At 38.0% G+C, this 24,680-nt stretch overlaps 1 protein-coding gene across 11 annotated transcripts in view; it reads left to right on the top strand.

The window, feature by feature from the left end:
- LOC120781698 (glucose-6-phosphate 1-epimerase) overlaps window positions 1-24,680 on the top strand; it is a 223,682-nt gene that overhangs the window by 102,563 nt on the left and 96,439 nt on the right. For all 11 annotated transcript variants that reach the window (XM_040113919.1, XM_040113922.1, XM_040113921.1 and 8 more), the window contains one exon: window positions 2,215-2,273. In XM_040113919.1, the coding sequence (XP_039969853.1) occupies window positions 2,215-2,273 (59 nt within the window). The remainder of the gene's footprint in view (window positions 1-2,214; window positions 2,274-24,680) is intronic.

The raw sequence follows: 24,680 nt of genomic DNA, 5'->3' as shown, positions 1-24,680 counted from the left end.
GTTTATCTGTTTGCCGACGGATGTAGTGGTCAGAACAAAAATTCAGTGACAGTTGCTACTTTACTATATATAGTAAACAACTCAACTAATATTGAAGAAATAGAGTTAAGAATATCGGTACCTTGCCATGGACAAAACGAAGGAGATTCTGCCCACAGCGCTATCTCCTACGCCTTAAAGAAAAGTGGTGATGTTCATGTTCCAAGTCAACTAAACTCAATATTCAGGCTGGCGCGGATAAAGAAGCCATACGATGTAGTTAACATGGATTATTCTGATTTTTTAAATTTCAAATTCATTGTCGACCGATCTTAAACTATTATCCATTCGAAAAGACGACTCAGGAGAACCAATAAACTGGACCCAAATGGTTGAGTACAGAGTAGAAAAAGGAGAACCTTTCAAATTGTTTTTTAAAAATAAACATACAGACAAATATTATAGATCCTTGACTCTAAAACGCCTTGTTGTCAGTTTATTGACGGGAGAGATTTCAAAATTAAACACGACTCCTCCTAAAATACCTCAAAATAAATCCGAAGATTTAGTATTGCTTGCTACTGAAGATACGCCAGTAATCAAGTTATGTGAACATACAAATTTTTATAAATCCCTTCCTCATTAATTACAAATATTGTTTTCATTAATTTTTTTTATTTTTGTATTTCATATCTATAGTCCAATAAAGATTAAAAAAAAATTCAATTCAAAATCCTGTTTTTTTTTAATAAAAAAAACGTATCTGCAACTAGGCAAAAAAAAATTTCACAAAGGTAACGTATCTGCATTGCAATCAAAAAATCGCATTAAAATCCAATATAATACCATTTTGCCATAATAATATTGAAGAGTAGACGTCAGAGTACATAATTAGAAAAGCAGACTGAAAATATCATGCATACCTATCGACAGGGACAATGGAATAAAGGGTCAAAAATATTAAAACTGCTCTCCTGTAAAATTTTGTAAATGTCAGTTCCGTTAGTTGGTCATGCGAGCGACAATATGTATGTATGTTAAGAAAGTAACCAAAAATTTGGCCCTAGGCAATTGCCTAAATGGACAGAAGGCCGGCCTTTTATAATGCAGATTAAATTTATAGTTGCGTTTAACTTTGCATTGGCACACCAAAACTATTTTGAGCAAATAAAACACTGATTTTCCATTCACTGCTCACTGTGGGCAAAAAATAGTAAGACTTTTTAATTTAATTTAATAATTTAATTTCGCGTGAAAACACATTCGTAGAAATATTTTTTCTTTGTTGGTATGACTGTCAGTGACGTCTGTCCCAAGTGTTACATCAAAATAATCGTTAGTGTTTTTACGATGAGTGAAATTAATCAACTCTTGCCAACAGGTGTTACTTCGGACTGAATAGGCAATTGAGAAGAAAAGTCCTCTCTCGACAAACAAAAACCAAACACTATAAGTCACTCATAATTCCCGTCCTGCTATATGGTGCAGAGTCTTGGGCGATGAGCTGTACGAGATATACGACGACATCGACATAGTTCAGCGAATTAAAAGACAGCGGCTACGCTGGCTAGGTCAAATATCCAATTGGCGCCACGTAGCGAAAAGAAGAAACGACTGGCGCGCTGTTGTTAACTCGGCTATAATCGCGTAAGCGGTGTCTACGCCAATTAAGAAGAAGAAGAAATTAATCAACAAAGAAGTACGATTGGTTCCAAAATCACTAAATTTGTCGAAAAACAGAGTCGCATCAACGCCTGTACAACATCTATGCTTACGGCCCAGAAACAGACGATCGATCGCCCGAATATCGTGGAAAAGGTGAGCCGTAGCCGAAAAGCCATGTCAAAGCAGGTCAAACATCAAGGTTATGTTGACAGTTTCCTTCGATTACCGAGGTGTGGTGCACTCCGAATTCTTTTCGACCGGGCCCCACTGTCAACAATGGATACTACTTCAGTGTTATGCGTCGTTTGCAAAGCTAATCGTAAAAGGAACGAAAAACTCAACGCTCCGGGGAAACCGTTTTGAGTCTATTGAAGACATTAAACGACATAGATTTTGAAGAATAAATACAATTTTAAATTTATAAACAAAGTCTTACTACTTTTTGCTCATACTAGTAGTCATAATAGTAGTCATAGCATATATATATGTATGTATATACTGGAAGCAACTCCAGAAAATTACCATTTTTAGTACATTTTATATTTCTGTCCATATTTTATATTTTTTCAGCAAACTTGCCTCATTTGATGGGAAAAAAGCTATACGTGGCGGCATTCCTTTTGTGTTTCGTAAGTTATTATTGCTACCGTATTTGTTTAATATAGAAATTATTTGCATATCTTTTCTAAACAAAATTTTATAAAATTTCAATTAAATAAATTTATTAGAAATCTAATAAGTATAGCGTTTAAGCTCTTACAAAGTTATTATTTTGTTGTGTGCCCACAATTTTTCAAATTGCTTAGCGTACCATGCCTCCTTGATTCCAGTCTAAAGTTCTTTCACATATTTGAATTTTTTCTTGGCAATCTGTACCTTAACGTCGAAACGTAGAAAAGGATTAGTCGATCGGATTGGGTCTCTTTTTCGATTTACCCGTGACCCGTGGTTTTTGCCGTTGGTATGTGCGCCAAAGTAACGTTGCTAGATAAAAATATATTCATTATTGAAAGTGAAACATAGTCATTTCATTATTTTCGAAAAATTTGCATATTGTGTTTATATTCAACATTCAAGGTGCACGTGAGTATATCACCGATATCAGGGGGAACCAAAAAAAAAAAATAAGTTAACTAAACAAATGGGCCTTCGAGCCTCTTTGAAGGGCACCTAGAAGAAACAAAAAAAAAAATTAAAGAAAAACCAAAATTACAAATGTACAAAAATATGCATTTGCAAATTACATACTAACAGTGCAATAAAATTATAATAAACGGGCGCGAAACACAACTAATACTCACTAAAATCTAAAAGCGAGCGCGAGCTAATGCAAATTAAGTAAAAAAAACCACAAAAAACCAACCAAAAAGGGAACAAGTAAGGAAGGGCTAAGTTCGGGTGTCACCTAACATTTTACACTCTCGCATGATAAAGTGATAATCGAGATTTCATTATACGTCATTTACATATTTTTCAAATACCGTATTTTTGTAAAGTTTTTAGTACATTGGTTCCTAATGTACTATATATTATACAGAGAAGGCATCAGATGGAATTCAAAATAGCGTTATATTAGAAGAAGGCGTGGTTGTGAACCGATTTCACCTATATTTCGTACATGTCATCAGGGTGTTAAGAAAATATTATATACCGAATTTCATTGAAATCGGTCTAGTAGTTCCTGAGATATGGTTTTTGGTCCATAAGTGGGCGAGGCCACGCCCATTTTCAATTTTTAAAAAAAGCCTGGGTGCAGCTTCCTTCTGTAATTTCTTCCGTAAAATTTAGTGTTTCTGACGTTTTTTGTTAGTCCCTTAACGCACTTTTAGTGATTTTCAACATAACCTTTGTATGGGAGGTGGGCGTGGTTATTATCCGATTTCTTCCATTTTTGAACTATATGGAAATGCCTGAAGAAAACGACTCTGTAGAGTTTGGTTGACATAGCTATAGTAGTTTCCGAGATACGTACAAAAAACTTAGTAGGGGGCGGGGCCACTCCCACTTTTCCAAAAAAATTAGTTCCAAATATGCCCCTCCCTAATGCGATCCCTTATGCCAAATTTCACTTTAATATCTTTATTTATGGCTTAGTTAAGACACTTTATAGGTTTTCGGTTTCCGCCATTTTGTGGGCGTGGCAGTTGGCCGATTTTGCCCATCTTCGAATTTAACCTTCCTATGGAGCCAAGGAATACGTGTACCAAGTTTCATCATGATATCTCAATTTTTACTCAAGTTACAGCTTGCACGGACAGACGGACGGACGGACAGACAGACATCCGGATTTCGACTCTACTCGTCACCCTGATCACTTTGGTATATATAACCCTATATCTGACTCTTTTAGTTTTAGGACTTACAAACAACCGTTATGTGAACAAAACTATAATACTCTCCTTAGCAACATTGTTGCGAGAGTATAAAAAGAAAACGAGAATGAAGAGAAATATGCATACATAAGTATCATCAATCTGAAAAACCCTTAGCGGAAATTAATGTGAGTCCAGATCAATTGAAATTTATGATTGAAGTATTTTATGCACGTACTTGTATGTAAATACACATGTATGTATATTTCATTTACAGTTATTAGTATTTCGGCATACAGTTCTTAAAAATGTATGTATATACAGTGGGCCAATAAAGTTTACATACACCTAGTTCTATTAAATTACGACATGTTTGTATTAATTTTGTTTGTTTAAATTTTGTGGTTTTTTTTTCTGTGCATTTCAAGATATGTATATTTAACATTAAATATAGCATATCAAAATATTTTTTTTTTTTTACACAAATAAAAAAATTAATGCTAAAGCTTAAAATGCGCCTAATTCATATCAAAAAAGTTTACATACGCCAATGATAATTTATATAATTCATAGGTAATTACAAGAGTTTTAGCGATTTTTGGGCTACATTTTGTTGCTATTATTGTACCTAGACGTCGGCGTATGCTCCCCACTTGCTTTCTAGTATTATTTTCGAATATTTTGATCCACTAAGTCGATAATCCAGTTTTTTGGCCTTATTTTGAAGAAATTGGATATTTTCGAATACAGTTTTCCAAAAAGTTTTTATGCTCAAAGCTTCCAATTTAATTCTATAAATTCAATCTGAGAAATCAAACCAATCTGAGAAGTTAAACCAAGAACACCTCAATTATTGGAAATTCAAAAAATAGCTGATGATGATAAATCAAAAAGCACACCTGCAGAAGGTACAAGCTCAAAGCAGGGTGCCAAACAAAAAATAACCAAAGATAATGCAGTGTCAAGGTTCATAATTGAAAGTGAGTTTTATTAGATAATGAACACGATTTTCGGCTTCTTCTATTAATGACAACACAGAATCCGTTCTAAATTTAAAAATTCAAAGCATAGATAGCATATGGGCACGCCTTCTGACAGCGTACGATACAGTGATGAATACTGACAACGCTGAACTCCCAGAAAACACGAAAGCTTCTCGTCCCCCGAGAGTAGTTACAACTCAAAAAGAAGACCTAGATACAGGTATATTCTTGAAAGTACCAGCTTGTGATACTGAAGTTCTTCACGGATATTATGATCAATTACCGTCCTTCAGGGACATGTTTACTGCTGTATACATAAACCATCCTAAACTTTCACGAGCACGAAAGTTGTACCATCTCAGGTACAAAACAAAAGGGAAAGAAGGCAGTATCATCAAGCGCTTCGCTTTAAAAGACGAAAAATTTAATCTGGCTTGCGAAGCACTAGTTGAAAAATACGAAAATGAAAGAGTATTGGTGGATAACCAAACAACAATTTTAATGAATTTAATGAACCAAAAATTCAACAAGAAACCAGCCAAAAATGTCAAAAACTATACTCGACAGTGACTAATTGTTTATCTGTGTTAGAAACACAAAACATTTCTACAGAATCGTGGGACCCTATTTTAGTAAATATTTGTCCAGCAACACTGTCTGGTGCTGCTTTGCTACGATGGGAGTAATCACTAGTGGCAAGAAAGAAATCGCCAAAGTGGAATCAAATGAAAGAACTCTTAACAACTCAGTACGAAATAGCTGAGCGAGTAGACAAAAAAATAGTAAAGCCAAAAAATAATTCAAATGACTCGAATAAAAACTTGTTTAAACCTCAAGCCAGAAATAATATACAATATAATAGACACGTTAATAGAAGCGAACCATCCGTGTCAAATCAAACAAGTCATTGGCAATCATTATGCGATATTTGTAAAGGAAGTCATAATATAAGATCTTGCGAGAAGTTTACAAAAAATGTTTCAAACATTTTCAAAATATGAAGAAAAAACATTTCATAAAACCACCGGGTTAGGCTCTCAGAGATCCTTTATATCATCAAAGGCTCAAATCGGCTAAAATTGCCAGTCAAAAAATTCCAATTTTCAAATTTCAGGAATGGGTGCTTGAACTTACAAAATTCAAATAAAATTTGCCCAATCACCATAGTCTCTCCAAACGCAGATATAAGAATAGATGCAGAAGCCATCGCTCTACCGCAACTCACAAATTTACTTTCAAGTTGTGATGTAAATAAAAACAGTGGGAAACCAGCAGAACCCAACTGCCATACCCCATCACAAATCGACATATTATTAGACAGTGATTTAATACTTCAAATAATCGTTGAAGGTATAGAAAAAATCTAAATACAATCTTTGGGTGGATTTTAAGTGGCCCAGTCACTGAAAAAATAAATTATTTGACTACACAAGTTAAAAATATTTCAAAATATTTCCATTATTTGGCAGTACATTTTAGTAATGTCTGCCGTTAAAGCGTACTTGTGTAAACGAAAACGAAGAAGAGTTGAGTACAATTCTTCTTGGAAGGTTGGGCCTACCATCAAAAGTTTACACAATGAAACTTGATATGAAGTACGGTAGGTAGGTAGGTAGGAGTGCAGCCTTAGCACTTGATGTGCCATTTTGATACACCGTTCGTTGAAACTCCTGTATCTGCTATTACGTTTCACTTCCTCTCTCAAACCATTTTGAGGTTTCGATGAAACTACTTATGTCCGATATGCTTTTAGTGGAAATCCATCCAAGGTTTGGTGCTTGATGAATTCCAAGTGTTTTGTGTCGAATCTGTGCTAGAGCTGGGCATTCGCAGAGAAAGTGGAAGATTGTTTCCTTGTTCCCTGCTACTCCGCAGCCACGGCAGATGTCGTTGTAGGGCATACCCATGTTGGATGCGTGTTCCCCAAATGGCCAGTGCCCTGTTGTGGTAGCTGTTACTCTGTAAATACTTTTTCTTGACCTATTTAGTAGGTCGTTGGTTCTTTTCCTGTCATATGTTGGCCATAATTGTTTAGTTATGACGCATTTTGTAATGTTTTTCCACCTGTTATTTGCAACTTGTTGAAATTGTCTATTGATCTCTCCTTTGATCGATCCTAGCGGGCTTGGTGTTAGCTCCGCCTCGGATTCGTTGAGGAAAGCTCCTGTCTTTGCCAACTCGTCTGCTTTTTCGTTACCGAAAATGTTCCTGTGGCCGGGAACCCAGATCAAGTTTAGTTGGAGCTTGTCTTTTATTGAGCTTAGTGCTCTCTTGCAGTTGTTAACTATGCTGGAATTTGTCATGGGTGAGGCCAGGAGCGCCGCCTGGCTATCCGTAAATATAGTTGCTTTATTTATATTCCCGTGGTTTTCTAATAGAGCTTCGCAGGCTTTTTCTATGCCTAGTACTTCTGCTTGGAAGATGCTAGCCGTGTTCGGTAGACGTATAGAGAGAGATATGCCTAGATCAGCGGAGAATACCCCCGTGCCTTCTCCTCTGCCTACTCTGCATGGAAAAAAGCCTGACGAAGAAAACCGAACTCAAATCAGAAATGATAATGTGATGGACGAATATTGGGATCTTAATCATATGGAAGAAACGGTACCAATGGAAAAATATTTAAAGGTAGAAATTTATCGTTTTATCTTCCTGATCACGGGGTATTAAAACCAGATAAAATCACAACAAAAGTACGAGTGGTTTTCAATGCCTCAAAGTGTACGAGGTCAGGCAAATCTCTTAACGACGTACCATATACTGGGCCAACATTACAACCTGACCATTTTACTTAAACTGAATTGGCGCATCTGTTTTCAACGCATATGTTCTCAACGGGGATGTAGAGAAAATGTATACACAAATTCTAAAGCATAAATATCACGACGATTTCGAGCGTATAGTCTTCCGCAAATCAAGTATCAGTCCAATCAGCGACTACAAACTTAAAACCGTCACCTTAACATATCAACTAAATTTGCCTTTAGCAACTTCTGTGTTACAAACACAAACATACCTTGACGATATGCTTTCAGGTGTCCACAGTCTCTCATTAGCGTGCAAATCATTATCCCAAGTGATCAAAGCACTAAATTCGATTCGTCCAAAAGAAAATTACATCAAATCATCCCGAGATAAGAAAAAACATGAAAATGGAAGATTTATTAGATACAGATTTCCTTAAATTTGAAAAGGGCAGTACAACAAAAACCCTAGGGATTCAATGGAATGCGATAACAGATCAATTCTCATACACAATTGAGTCAATATCTGCAATTTCCGCCATAACCAAACGCCAAATCCTTTCTTCGGTGGCAAAACTTTTCGACCCCGAAGGATGGCTTTCGCCAATAATGATTCAAGCAAAAATCCTCATTCAAGAATGGGATGAGCAGGTAAAAGCTGTGCGTTTAACAAAATGGATTCAATCAATTAGAATCCCTCGATAGGTACATTTCTCTCCTAACATTAATGCAGAATTACACAGCTTCTGTAATGGCTCTTGAAATTTCTCAAGATTTTTTGAGACACGAAAAGTAACTTTAAATAGAGATGCGCGATTAGAAACTAAAAACCACCAATTAATTACCTGTCTCGAAAGAAGTAAAATTAGCCGACAAATTAAAACACGTGCGTACGGTTTCACGGTTCGATTCAAAGATAGTTCTTTATTTATTCCGTTTTATGGTATCGCATAGCCTAAATCTTAAACTAACGGCTTAATCTAGTGGTAATGTAAGTATGTGTTACAAAATGAGTTCGTTAAACATTATACTAGTTTATGTTAGGATTAGTATTATGAATGCATTATTAAGGTAAGTATTTTATATAATTGAGTTTCTTAATTTAATTTTTAATAATTCAATGTTCAATATTTTACAATTCATTTAATTATTCTTCTTTTAGGTATAAATATGTCACTGGCCGGTCACCAAGGTCAGTTTGTGGATGGGACGCTTAATTGTGCTCGGCTTGGTTGCTACGTCTGCGACTCGCACCTTGCCGTTTAACCCTTCGACGGTTGCGACGACGCGTCCTAGTACCCACCGCGCTCCTTAATGCCCGTCAGGTATACTTTGGACCACTGTCACCTTCTCTGGGGGTAACGCTCGCAGGGAGCATCCTATTAGCAGATGCGCTGGTGTTAAGGCCTCGCCGTCGTTGGGATTTTAGCTCAGAGGTACTAGGGGGCGAGAGTTGAAGATGGCGTCCAATGAACCTTTTTAGGCCGAAAATAAATGAATTAGAAGATAGGTTCGAAACTAATTCTAAATGTACTGCTTTGGAAGTAAAACAAACGAAAACTGCAATATATATTTTTACGGGTGGTCGAGCGCGTATTTTTAGAGTTGTGTATATCAGACCACAAAAATCTACGCCTCATATAAGAAAGGGCCGTAGTGCTCGAAGTCTTTCGACTGGCGAATTTCCCATTATTTGGTTTTGCAACTTCGGCTTGTAATGAAAACAATGTGTACAGTTTCTTACGGTTCTTGCAGAAGCTTGCAGTTCTCTAGAATTAATTAGCCATATGCGTTCTCGAAGAAGCGCAACCAACGCTTTAACCCCAGCTTGGTTATTTCGAATGTGCAGGAACCGTAAATATGTTATAACGAAGTGCGAACTTTTATTTAGTAAATAATAATTTTAATAGGCGTCCTCCTATTCAGATTAATTTGAACGACATCGACATATCCGAGTACTCATGCAAAAACGGGTTGAATTTTTGCAATTTTGCGGGTAGGGTGGTACATTTATGCAATTTTTGAATAACATCCGAAATTTCTAAATGTTGGACCTCCAGTGCATTTTTAGAAAACTCAAGTTTAATTCGTCTGCAGTCAAAGCTCTTCCCACAGTAGACATTTGTGGTCGTCTAATCCATCGTAATAAATATGCGACCACACGATGCAACTTTTGATGAGAAGAGCATTTTCAATCAATTCCATTTTAGGGTTATCACTAACATTTGCAGAAAATGTGAAAGCGTTTTTGTTCCTCTCTAAGGCTTCGTTTTCTGGGGAGAGCTGGAAGTGAATGTTAATTGGCCATTAAGCGGGGTCTGCTAGGAGGAACTGTGCACCGCCAACCCATATAGAATTATTCAATTCGCCCACGTTACAACTCCGAGACACTTGATCCGAAGGATTTTGTTTTGTTGGCACATGTCGCCAATGTACATTGTCAGTCAATTCTTCGGACACTCTATTTGCGACAAAAGTTTGTAATGAAGATGGATGCATTTTTGCCCAATGCAATGTCGATAACTTATTGACAGGATCTGAAATTTTGAGTCTATAACAAGTGAAGTAATTAAAATATTAAACTCGGTCGGATTCACCTTAACGAAGTGGTTTTCGAACCACCTTAAATTTTTCGGCAGCCAACTTTGCTGATCTGCGAGCCACTAAACGGATCATATTGTCAGTCTCCGCTCGCATTTTCGATCCTCTTGGATTATTAGCCCCACTAGTTACCAAAGCAAAAATCTTATTGCAAGAGCTTTGGATTCAAAAACTATATTGGGATTAGTTGATTCCATTGCGCTTCAACACTAGCTGGCAGAATTTCAAAGCCAACCTACTGGAGCTCTCGTCAATTAGTATTCCTCGGTATGTAAACCTAGAGTCGACTGCTATATGCCAAATCCATGGCCAATCTGCTAGTGGTCTCAAATGTATGCTGCTTACTGCAAAATTTAGAGTGCCTCCGCTGAAGACCAATTCTCTTTCGCGTCCCTAGCTCTCGGCAGCACATCTTGCCAAATTATGATCACGAGTTGCACCAATGTTGAGTCAACGATTCGAGGACATTACATTTTGCAGACTCTGAAATCGTATTGCATTGGGTAAAAATGCATCCATCTTCATAACAAACCTTTCTCGCAAATAGAGTGTCCGAAATCCAAGAATTGACTGACAATGTACATTGGCGACATGTGCCAAAAAAACAAAATCCTGCGGATCAAATTCCAACGGTCCACAGTTCCATCGACATAAAAGTCTCTTTTAATGGCAAATGAACCGAGTGTATATTTAGTCGAATTAGCATCGGTGAGCTTTTGTAAACAGAGTGACGGTGTGAAGTCGAAAAATTTTAATATGCTCTAAGGGATGCTCCACACAATAAGCTGACAATTTCTGTCTTCTTCGTGCACCATTATTTGGCGGTACATTTTAGTAATGTCTGCCGTTAAAGCGTACTTGTGTAAACGAAAACGAAGAAGAGTTGAGTACAATTCTTCTTGGATGGTTGGGCCTACCATCAAAAGTTCACATAATGAAACTTGATATGAAGTACGGTAGGTAGGTAGGTAGGAGTGCAGCCTTAGCACTTGATGTGCCATTTTGATACACTGTTCGTTGAACCTCCTGTATCTGCTATTATGTTTCACTTCCTCTCTCAAACCATTTTGAGGTTTCGATGAAACTAATTATGTCCGATATGCTTTTAGTGGAAATCCATCCAAGGTTTGGTGTTTGATGAATTCCAAGTGTTTTGTGTCGAATCTGTGCTAGAGTTGGGCATTCGCAGAGAAAGTGGAAGATTGTTTCCTTGTTCCCTGCTACTCCGCAGCCACGGCAGATGTCGTTGTAGGGCATACCCATGTTGGATGCGTGTTCCCCAAATGGCCAGTGCCCTGTTGTGGTAGCTGTTACTATGTAAATACTTTTTCTTGACCTATTTATTAGGTCATTGGTTCTTTTCCTGTCATATGTTGGCCGCCTCGGATTCGTTGAGGAAAGCTCCTGTCTTTGCCAACTCGTCTGCTTTTTCGTTACCGAAAATGTTCCTGTGGCCGGGAACCCAGATCAAGTTTAGTTGGAGCTTGTCTTTTATTGAGCTTAGTGCTCTCTTGCAGTTGTTAACTATGCTGGAATTTGTCATGGGTGAGGCCAGGAGCGCCGCCTGGCTATCCGTAAATATAGTTGCTTTATTTATATTCCCGTGGTTTTCTAATAGAGCTTCGCAGGCTTTTTCTATGCCTAGTACTTCTGCTTGGAAGATGCTAGCCGTGTTCGGTAGACGTATAGAGAGAGATATGCCTAGATCAGCGGAGAACACCCCCGTGCCTACTCCGCAGTCCATTTTGGACCCGTCGGTGTAGACTGAGATGGTATCCTCCTCTCCTATTGAACCTCTTCTCCATTCTCGTCTAGATGGTATCCTCACCTGGAAGTGTCTATTGAAATCCAGCTTTGGGAGAATGTAGTCTGATTTATTAATGGTGAGCTTGTTTAGGATTACACTATGTCCGTAGTTTTGCTGATTCCAACCTCCCAATTCTTTTATTCTTATCGCCGCAATAGCTGCTGTTTTGTGAATAAAAATGTCTATTGGTAGTTGATGCAGGATAACATTGAGCGCATCAGTCGGACACCATGTACCAGTAACACCCGCACATGCTGCTCTTTGTATACCATTTATTTTTTTTATGTTGCATTGTTTGTTTAGCGCTGGCCACCATACCAAAGCTCCACATGTAAGTATAGATCTTATGACAGCTGTATACATCCACATGATTATACTTGGTTTGAGGCCCCAATTCTTGTTGACAATTCTCTTACAAGTATAGTAGGCCATGTATGCTTTGTTTATTCGTTTTTCTATATTTATTTTCCAGGACAGACGAAGCAAAGGGTACCACCACGGTCGTGAATGCCAAACCCCCTCCAATCTATTTGCGTGAGCGTAGCTCAAATACGCTTGTTTCAAAAATGAGCAATATAATAGGCACAAACAATTTCCACATTGTGCCTTTGAAAAAAGGTAACATAGATGAAACAAAAATTCAAACATACACTGAAAAAAGTTTCATGGAAATTGTAAAATTCCTATCAAATAATAACAAGAATTACTACTCTTACCAACTGAAGAGCTCAAAAGGCCTAGTTGTTGTCATAAAAGGTATAGAGTCTTCGGTAGACTCTAACGATGTTAGAGAAGCACTAGAAGAAGGTGGTTTTAGCATTAAATCAGTAGTAAATATTTTTAACAGGAACAAAGTCCCACAACCAATGTTCAAAATAGAATTGATGCCAGATTCCAACAAATTAATGAAAAATGAAATACACCCGATTTACAATTTAAAATATCTTCTCCATCGCAGAATCACCGTTGAGGAACCACACAAGAGAAATGGTCCAGTACAATGTACAAACTGCCAAGAGTATGGACACACGAAAGCATATTGCACTCTACGAAGTGTATGTGTAGTATGTGGTGATCTACATCCAACTTCAAAATGTACTCTTAAAAAAGAGGATTTAAATAAAAAATGCAGCAATTGTGGAGGAAATCACACTGCTAACTACAGGGGTTGCCCTGTATACAAAGATTTAAAATCGAAGTTGTCACAGGGCATCCAAGCACGTCGTAATCAAATGATGAATATTCCATCTAATGAAAATATTAAAATCCCTGTCCAAATTTCAAAACCAGTAAATCTTAAGGACAATGCTACACAAGGGAGTTATGCAAACGTGGTGAAAGGCAATACTACACAAATGCAATTGCCCCAAAACCAACCAAATGGAAGCGTTGAAACTATGATTTTAAACCTCACCCAATGTATGACACAATTTATGGCTTCAATGCAAAATATGATTCAAGAGGTAATCAATCACAAAACCAAATGTTGCAAACTTTTTTAAGTAAAAATGAGTGTATTGAACATTTGTTTATGGAATGCTAACGGTGTTAACCAACATAAATTGGAACTCATTAGATTTCTGGATGAAAAAAGTATCGATGTAATGCTATTGTCAGAAACTCATCTTACGAACAAAAACAATTTCTTTATACCGGGATTTAGACTCTATGTTACAAACCACCCAGATGGAAAGGCACATGGAGGAACAGCAGTGTTGGTTAGAAAACGGTTAAATCACCACACATCAGAATCTTATGCCACCGCGCAATTACAAGCTACAACAATAACTATTAAAAATCGCTGCGGGGACTTAAATCTGACGGCCATATACTGCCCGCCTCGGTTTAAAATTACAGACATCCAATTCAAAGACTTTTTTGGAACACTAGGCCATAGATTTATAGCAGGTGGAGATTACAATGCAAAGCACACGTATTGGGGCTCACGGCTAATTAATCCGAAAGGACGACAGCTGTATCACACTATTATAAATAGGCACAATAACCTTGACATAATATCTCCTGGTAAGCCGACATATTGGCCTAGTGATCGTAAAAAATACCAGATTTAATTGATTTTGCTGTAATCAAAAATATAGATAAATCGCTTATAACAGCTGATACAAGTACTGATCTATCTTCTGATCACTCTCCTGTACTAATAAAGTTATGTGAACAACCTATATTCGTTAATCCAAAAGTAGGTTTGACTTCTTATAAAACGAATTGGCTAAAATATAAAAATACGTGAGTAGCCACATTAATGTTGAGTACAAAATAAATACAGGTAGAGATATCGACGAAAGCATAGAAGAACTCAATGATATAATAACTAAAGCAGCTGTCTTAGCAACACCAAACAAAAACTATAAGCCGCTTGGTGCCAGAAAATTACTAACAGAGAAATAGAAAAGCTTGTAAACGAAAAAAGGCGTGCAAGGCGTGAATGGCAGATAAGTCGCTCCCCTTCCACTCAGCTTCAATTGAAATCAGCTGCACGTAACCAAAAAGCGCTTAAACGTGAGGAAGAATCCAATACCGAAATGTATATAAAGAAGCTGAGTCCAAATTCAAGCAAGCAAAATTCTCTTTGGAAAGCCCAAAAGTCCCTGAAGCCACCAACTAACTCCAACATGCCTATACGAGACATAGGCGGAAATTGGGCTCGAAGTGACGAGGAAAAAGGCTAATTGTTTTGCAAATTACCTAGAAAAGGTATTTCAACCAAATTGCCCAAAGAACAACTTCGAGTTGTCCAGCTTACCCAACTCAGTTAACGAGTCACTCGAGTCTTTTAAGACTTCACCTACTGAAATTATTAGAATAATAAAAGAACTTAAACCAAAAAAGTCACCAGGACATGACAATATTACCCCAAAAATGCTAATTGAGTTACCAAATATTGCTGTAGAAATGCTCTCTTCGCTCTTCAGTGCAATTCTTAATCTCGGATACTATCCTATTTCATGGAAAAAGTCGCAGATTATCTTGATAGATAAACCTGGGAAAGACTTAACACAGCCGTCTTCATACAGACCAATCAGTCTTCTACCCTGTCTTTCTAAAATATTTGAAAAAGTGTTACTATCAAAGATGTCTCCTTTCCTCCACAAAAATAATATAATACCAACGCACCAATTCGGGTTTCGTGAAAAACATAGCACGATAGAGCAAGTAAATAGATAGAATTACTAACGAAATAAGAAAAGCATTTGAGCAAAGAGAGTACTGTTCAGCTTTATTTCTAGACGTGGCTCAGGCGTTTGATAAGGTGTGGCATGAAGGCCTTTTGTATAAGATTAAAAACATTCTACCTTTAGAATTTGTATAAGACATTGGAGTCTTATTTAAAAAAATAGACAATTTATGGTAAAAGTGGAGATTTCATATCTGACGAACGACAGATAAGGGCTGGTGTAAATTCTGGGGTAGTGTTTTTAGGCCCAACTCTATACATCATTTATACTGCAGATCTTCCTACAGCTAATAATATATTGACCTCAACTTTTGCGGATGACACAGCTTTAGTGAGCCGTAACAAATGCCACATAATAGCATCAAGAATATTAGCCGAGCACTTAAGGTCTGTCGAAGAATGGCTAGCCAACTGGCGTATAAATGTAAATGAACAAAAATGCAAGCATGTTACGTTTTCACTAAGACCTAAAATGTGTCCGGCAGTAAAATGAACAATATTCTAGTACCCCAAGCGAACGACGTAACTTATCTTGGTATTCACCTAGATAGAAGACTTACGTGGAGAAAAAACACATATCTAGTAAAATAACTTGCATGAAGATAAGAGCTGCAAATTTAAATTGGCTTTTAAATAAAAACTCAAAACTTAGCCTAGACAACAAAGTGCTTTTATATAATGCGGCCATAAAGCCGATTTGGATGTATGGCATTCAACTGTGGGGTACGACCTGTGCAACTAATATTGATATAATACAAAGGTTCCAATCAAAAATGCTTAGAAAAATCACGTGTTCACCGTGGTACATGCGTAATGAAAATATCCATAAAGACCTTGGTATTTCTATGGTAAAGAAAGAAGTAGAAGACAGCAGAATTAAATATATATCTAAACTCCGAGATCACCCAAACCCTTTGGCTAATGCTTTGGTACATTCCTGCGATCAAACACGACTTAAAAGAAGAGATATGCCTGCGTACTAAGGAGCAACGTATCACCAAAACAGCTCAAACACTTGCTTGAGCTTGTCTAGTTTTTAAATAGATTTAAGATTTTAAAACTTATTGTTAGGCTTTTAAAACAAAAAGCAGATTCAATAAATAAAAAAGATATTGCAAAAAAAAAAAAAAAAAGGACAGTTTGGTGTCAATCTCCACCCCCAAGTATTTAGCTGTTTTTTTTTATAGTAGGGGGAAGCATCGAAAGCCGGAGTGCGGAACTTTAATCCGCTAAACCCAACCTACTCCCAACTCAGGACTCTCCCACGGGACCACCGATTAAATATTACTTCGTGGGAGGGACAGGACATTTAAGTCTCCTCTATCGCGCGGATTGACGGACGCCTAATTTGTTCAAAAAGTCTCAGTTTTGTCATTATGGATGCTGACGCTTCGCTGACAGCTTTCCATTTATCAGTCGACTGACACATGAGTATCTTTAAATTATCGACTGTGAAACTACCACCGAGTGTGGTTTTTAGTTTTTCCCTTGTATTTGAAAATCTAGGGCAATAAAATAATACATGTTCAGAGTCTTCTATATGCTCTGTACACGTCGGACAGTTCGGACTAATGTCATTGTGGAATCTGAAAAGGTAGCTTCTAAAGCACCCATGTCCACTAAGTATTTGGGTCAGATAAAAGTCTAGGTCCACATGTCGTCTATCAATCAAAGAGTGGATGTCTGGTATAAGTCGGTGGGTCCAACGCCCTTTGAATGAGGAATTCCACCGCTCCTGCCACATTTTAATGCTGTTGTTCCTCTCCTCTGATAGATGATATAAACGCTCGAGTTCATCAACCTGGATGTCAATGGGCAGCATGCTGGCTAATACTTCAGCAGCGTCAGTTGATGTAGTCCGGAAAGCACTTATTACTCGAATTGCAGAAAGCCTATGCATTGCAATTATTTGTTTAGCATATGCTTTCATATTCATTGCCTGTATCCATACTGGTGCTGCGTACAAGATTACGGTACTCATTGCTTTCGCTATTAAGAATCGCCGACTGGAACGCACACAGCCTGTATTGGTCATCATTCTCGATAGTGCATTGTAAATTTTGTTTGCTTTACTGGAGGAATACTCCAGGTGTTCTTTGAATTTTAATTTATAATCTAATATTACCCCCAGATACTTCAGCTGCTTCTGCGAAGTAATCTCGCACTCCCCTATGATGAGCTCTATTTTTTCCTCTACCTTTCTGGTGCTTATAAGTAAAACTTCAGTTTTTTGCTCCGCCAGTTCCAGACTCACAGAAGAGAACCAGTGCCGTAGATCATTTACGCACTCATTGCATTTGCTTCTTCTCTTCTTCTTCTTAATTGGCGTAGACACCGCTTACGCGATGATAGCCGAGTTAACAAGATGAGAAGATCTGTCTGTCAAACTGCGACAGTTACGCGCCATGTGACCCAGGTGGAAACATTTATGACATCTAGGAATAGGCGAGTATTCTCGAAGGCGACAGATCGACCATCCTATCATAACTTTGCCCGACTTTAGTGCAGCTTTGGCATCCTGAGCACGTAGGCATACTAGAGCTATCTGAGTGCCACTACGCGTTTTTCTCATACTTTGGACGCTTGATTTCTCCAGGTTTTGGATCCCCCACTCGTTTTTAGCGCCTCACAGATTTCTTCAGGTGCAGTAATTTCGTCTAAATCCTTACACACTATTGTGACGCTATGGGTTTTTGGCTGTATTAGCGCCATTTCACCCACCGCGAATGATTTGGCTCTCTTGTCCGCCTGATTTTTTAGCTCAATCAGTAGGTCTCCCTTCATCGTTTTTCTTATGTAGGTCACGTTTCCGTTTCGTTCTTATTTTCTTCTGAATCGGCTTTCTCTTTTTGACAACATCCACTCATTTTGCACATGCGTTATGTTGACCCGTGATATCTATTATTTTCGTGGCCTCACTGGTCATTTGTTGCACCTTTTCAACAGTCTTTTTTGGCTTTTTTGTGGAGGGTAGCTCTCCCGATGCTTCTCGCAGCCGCTTTGGAGTATTAATCTTTTTGGAAATATGAGAAAGCTGTGTTGCTTCCTCAACCATAGTTTTTTTCCGCCGGTTTCTCGGCTTTACTATATAAGCACATTATGCTACTAAGTAAATCGCGCATTGCCTGGTTTACGTGCCTTTGACCAGCCATCATATTTTCTAACTCTTTTATTTTGCAGCCCAGCTTGTTGAAATAGTTGGAGGATTCATTATTGATTTCTCTTCACTTTTGCTTGCCCGGTCAGCAGTTTCACTAAATGTTGGTCCCGCAGCGGTGGATTCCTCATTTCTGCCGTTTGGGGGCGTTCTTAAAATTTTAGAATTCCTCCGAAAAGGATTCTCTGGTGTACGCTCCATACTATTCTCGGAGACCATAACCTCAGTGAGAAAATAGTTTGGGTACACCTGTTAGTGAGTACGTTCAGTCCCTGCCGCTAAAACCAAATTTATATTATGTATTATTGGCAATGCCTAAACCAAAAGCAAGACGAAAAGGAGAAAAAAGCGGAAAAGCGAGAAAAGCTGATTTGATCAAAGCAAAATGGCAAATTAAAAATAAGCGCACGTTTGATTCGCTGTTATTAGGGGTAATAAAAAAGTTATTTAAGCCGAAGGTCTTGGCAGTCAGTGCTTTAGTTGTTAAGTGGAATAATTATTTATAATTATTACTCTTGTAAATAAATAAATAAATAAAAAAGTTATTACTAAATAATTTGGAAATTGGCCGCAAAAAGGGCAGGTATTTGCAAATAAATTTTGTTTAAATTAAATTGTACTTATCTATTTTTTTGGGTTTAGTATCCACTTTGATCGTCCGGAATTCCGGTAAGTCCTAACACAAAAAATCTATTGTTTCCACTATGAAAAGCTAGGATTATTCAGCGAGTAATCCAAGAGCGTAAATAACACGTCCACTTCACTCAACACTAAACATATAACAAACATATTTAGCTGTGGAAGATAGAGTGAGTGTTGTACCGTTTAGTACCGGAAGTTGAAACTGAGGTATCTTGGTTCTGCTTGTGAATAGCAACAGTTCTGTTTTGTTCGGGTTAACTCCTAGTCCATTGTTTTTAGCCCATAGGTTTTACCTTCGAAGTGCACTTTCCATAATCTCGCTGACTGTTGACATGACCTGATACCAAAAACACTATATCGTTTGCATACGCTACTGCTTTCACTCCTCCTCCGTTTAGTTGGAGCAGTATTTCGTTCAGCGCTACAATCCATAGAAGCGGAGAGAGGACCCCCTTAAGGCGTCCCTCTACTCTCATAACTTGTTTGTGTTGCAGCGCCGTTTGAAGCTATAATCTTCCTATTCTCAAGTATTGATAGTATCCATCTGCACACAGTGTCATCTATGCCACCATGTGCTAGAGAATTAATTATAGCATTTATTTCTAAGTTATTAAAGGCATCCTCTATGTCTAGAAAAGCAGCCATGGTGTATTGTTTGTGATGTAGGGATTTTTCAATTACACTTATCACCTCGTGAAGGGCAGTTTCGGTTGATCGGCCCTTTATGTACGCATAATGGGACTTCGACAACTTCTCCGCCATTATTGTTCTTACGTGTAGATCTAATAGCCTTTCCAGTACCTTCAGCATAAAGGAGGTAAGGCTTATAGGTCTAAAATCCTTGGCATTCTCGTGTGTTCTTCTGCCTGGTTTTGGAAGGAACACAACTTGACTTCTTTTTTAACTTCTTTGGATGTAAGATAGTTGAATGCTAGCCTTGTATATATTTTCAAGCTTTTGAACCATTGGTTCTACCAGTTTTTGCAACATTATGGCATGGTGCAAAACTGTTTATGGCATATTTGATTTTGCTTTTGTCTACTATTTGGCTTTGATAATCAGCTGCGTTCAACGGTGGTTCTGGTTGAACCCTCGTTGAAGGTGTTTGCTGACTCCCGGGGAAGTGCGTTGTAATTAGTACCTCCAGAGACTCTTTTGCCGAGGAGGTCCAATCACTTCCCCCCGTCCTAATGTAGGCAGTATTAATATGATCTTTGGATAGCATTTTGCTCAGCCTAGCGGTTTCTCTGCAACTTTCTATCGATGTGCAGAAAGATCGTCATGAGTCGTTTTTAGCTTTCCTGACTGCTTTTTTGTATCTTTTCATAATATCTTTATATGGCCATCAAATTTTAGTTCTAAAACTCTACTTGAACGCTTTCCTTAGTTGTGTTCTCAAATTCTTGAGATCACTGTTCCACCAAGGAAGAGACTTTCTCTTTTTCAAAACTGTTAGCGGAATAGATTTATTGAAAGTTGTGGTTAAGATTTTTTCCAACTTCTCTACTTCTGAATCTAGATCCTGAAGATTTCTGATACCCTTATTGCCCCCCCTTTTCGAGGCATTTTGTTGCTATACTGGTAAATTTTTCCCATGCTGTTCTTCTGGGGTTCCGGTATGTGAGAGGAGCACTGTATTTCTCGCGGAGGCTGAAGAATATCCAGGAGTGATCCGACATATAAGGCTCATCGGATACCCTCCAGTTATCCACAACGAGACTGTCTGTGTCTGTTGATAGCGTGATGTCAGGTACTTCCTCCCACCCCGGAAACCTATCAGAGCTTCGGAAAAAAAAAGTTGGTAAGAGTGACTCACCTCTGGTGTTTATGCTGAAGCTTCCCCATACGGTGTGCCTTGCGTTCGCATCACACCCTATTAGGACATCTTCTTTCCTGTTCTCCTCTACTAGTCTGATGAGTGGGGCCGGTGGTATGTCTTCGTCATGGGCCAAGTAGGCCGAGACCAAGAAGAAGGGCTTTTCCTTCTGTTCCACCTTTACCACTATGATATCTGCTGTGCTGTAATTAGGACAAAGAAATGCATTTACACTTTTATTGATAAGAATGCATGCCCTAGGTTCACCTTTGTTCCGTGTGTAAAACAGATTATAGTTGCTGCTGTTTAGCCCTTTAATGGTATCTTTTCTGACCCAGGGCTCCTGTATTATGCTGATGTCGATGCCCCCCTCGTTCATGAGGGTTGTGTGATTCGCTGTAGCACTCTTCGAGTGCTGCAGGTTTATCTGTACGCATCTTAAGTTATTGGGCATCTCGGGTTTCTTCGATGCCGACATTCCTTAACAACTGGCTGGCGTCGTCGACCTTTTCCGTTTCGTCTTCGTCAGCCGCTTTGTCGCCTTGGAAGATTTTTAACCTGGCCTTGCGAATTCCGACCGCCGAACTGCAGTTTCATGAGAGTGACCGAGTAACTTCAGTTGCTTTCACGAAAAAGTTTTCACACTCTTCTTGCTCTGGTGTGAATTTGATGCCATTTATTTCTGAAGGTAATTCTTCTAAAGCCCAAAATTTTTGGACCACCGAATTTATTGACGTTAAGTCATCTTCAGATTGGCATAATGTGCTAGTTGCAGAAGGAGGAGGACTTAGATTGCTGACATATTTGCCAGACACAACCCACCCCAAAAGGGTTTTCTGTAGCGTTGGTTGATTAGGGCCACTTTTAATTTGGCCAACCCCTAACAGATCGAAAAAGGCTTCTGATCCCAACAAGATATCAATCTTTTTTGCTTTATGGACTTCTGGATCCGCCAATTTAATATTTTGCGGAATTTTCCAGCCATTAGCATTTATGATATGGTCTGTATAATTAGCCGTGACTTAACAAACGCGCTTAATTTTGCCCCCACTTTCGTAGGAATTTCCAATTCCTATTATGTTTAACGTTTTTTGTTGGCGTCGAATCCGTAACTTTTGTGTCAAGTCCTCCGTCATAAAGTTGACTTGGGAGCCTGAGTCCAGCAACGCTCTCACAGGTAGCTTCACAGTCCTTCCTCAGGGGAAACTTATCATAATCCAGCTGTTCCTCCCATTTGGATCGGGTAGCAGAGTCGACCTTTGTCATCACTATGTGTATAATTATAGCGTTTGTTATCTGTTTCTCATCGCCCAGCGATAGCAATGAGTCATATACCGCTGACACTTCGTCAATCATTGATGGCAATGAAGGTGCGGATGGCTTTGGGATGGTTGGCATCTCAAAAAGTTTAGATATTGTATTGAAAAATATCAAACATTTATTATTCGGGTAATTTTCATTCGACATCTGAAACGCTTTAACTGTTCCCAAGCCTCTCCAGATAGACAATTAACCAAATGGTTAAATTTTTCAATATCTGGGATAGTTTGATCATCATGAACCAAGCACTTAAACAAATTCATAAATTTTTTAAATTCTGAACATTCTCCCTTGAATTTCGGCAGATTCATTTTCGGGAGCCTTGGCTTCGGCTAGTGAAGTTTTATTTTTCGCTAAAATTTACTTTATTATAGACATCGTTTCAACGATTATGTCGCTAACTCCTCTCGGGCCATTTTGTCTTCATCAATTTCTTCAATCTTTGATTGGCATTTCATTAGTTATTCACTATGTGAATTTAAGATGTTGAGCGGACATTCAAAAGGATCTAGCGACATGGTTTTTTCGAGAAGGTCCGTTTTTATGCGCAAAATGCCTTATTAAGCACAAAAGGCATCAAAAAAACGCAAGCGAATGGAAAACATTTAAACATCACTACTCGGTCATAAACCCAGCCAGAAATCGTATAATCTACTCGTCAACAGTTCCAACTAGCGCAATGAAGACATATACTCGATTAAGGATTGGACACACTATCATAACACACGCCCACTAACTATCGGGTAAAAGCCCATCCATTTGCCCCCTTTGCGATGACACCGCTACTATCAAACACTTACTCACACTCTGTCCGATGCTTCACCCAACAACCCACAACTCTGGCAACATTGATCTCATAAAACTACTAAGTGAACCTTCAGAAAAAAACGTGATGATTGTATATAGATTCTTAAAAACCAACGATTTGTTAAAATATATTTAAGCAACTTACATCTTTACTAACCCTTAGCAAATAGAATTTTTCACCTAGTTATAATTACAAGACGGCTGAAGGCCTCGTAGCCAGTGCTACGTTTATGTATTTATATAATGAAACTCTTTTTGTTATATGAATTATTATAAATAAATAAATAAAAATAAATAAATATGCGCAAAATGTTACTTTTCGCAACCGTTCTTTGACGTCTTAACGACTTTAAGTCCGTCAACTCCTTACTTGGAGACAAGTTTACGAGAGTTGGCTTGGCTTGCTCATTGTGTTTTGTTTGAATTAAAAATTCACGAAAAAATATTAATTTAATGTTGGGAGTCAAATAGCGTAAGCGAAAAATATCGATTCCCAAATAACGAAAAGCCAAATCGAAAAAAGACACAAATGAGCAATAGCACGACCAGAGAAATGTGATACGAGAAAGTGTGTTTGAAAATCGAAAATTTGTCACCTTTATTTAAAAAATTAAAGGACTACCGCAAATTCCAAAATCCCTTGTTTCACTTGCGTACGCATATACATACGTAGGTTGCTATATATATTTCTGACCTAATAATGTAAATAGGTATATTTATCAACGAAAAATTTTTTTTTTTTTTGTCGATTGCTGTTTTGTTTCGGGCTCATACGCCTAGATCCATGATTCATCACCTGTGACGATCTTATAAACGTCTTTTGAAGCACCGCGATCGTATTTTTTCAGCATTTCTTTACACCAATCCACACGAGCCTTTTTTTGAGCGATTGTCAAATTGTGCGGGATCCAACGAGAACAAACCTTTTTTACGGCCAGGTGTTCTTGCAATATCGAATGATGCTGATGGGAGAAATGCATAGGCATGCCTTTATCTGAAGGTATGTTACATGACGGTCTTGCATTATCAGTTCACATACGGTATCGATGTTTTCTGGCACAACGGCTGTTTTTGGACAACCTTCAAGAAATTCCCCTTTGAGCGAGCGTCGGCTACGATTGAATTCGTTGTACCAGTTTTTCACAGTGCTATTGGATGGTGCTTCATAGCCATACAAAGATTTTAGTTCATCGATGCACTCTTGTCGTGATAATCCACGTCGAAAGCTGTGAAAAATGATCGCACGAAAATGTTCACGAGTTAATTCCATTTTTTGGCCGAGATGAATTTTTTAATTCCCTGAAAATAAAACAATTCACGATTAAATGACAAAACGTTCTGAGTGCTGTTATGCTTAAAAATGTCAAACTTTCCAATGGAAATGTCAGATTGCACCTGGCAACACTTAGTGTTGCCCTAGGCCAGAATATATATAGCAGCCCTCGTATATGGGCGTATGTTTATTGCATTTAATTATGTATATGTTTATTTATATATGTATGTTATACATATGTATATATATACATACAAGGTCTGTCGCAAAAGAAACAGGACTGTTAAAAAAAACAACAAAAAATTAATATTTTTCAAAAGTTATATTTTTTTTATTCAAAGTAGTTTCCTTGAGCTTCGATACAGCGTTTAGCCCGGTCAA

Source organism: Bactrocera tryoni, unplaced genomic scaffold (assembly GCF_016617805.1).
Source record: "Bactrocera tryoni isolate S06 unplaced genomic scaffold, CSIRO_BtryS06_freeze2 scaffold_7, whole genome shotgun sequence".
In the NCBI taxonomy this organism is placed as follows: domain Eukaryota; kingdom Metazoa; phylum Arthropoda; class Insecta; order Diptera; family Tephritidae; genus Bactrocera; species Bactrocera tryoni.
Note: the sequence above shows the minus strand (reverse complement) of the source record. Positions and strands in the feature narration are given on the sequence as shown.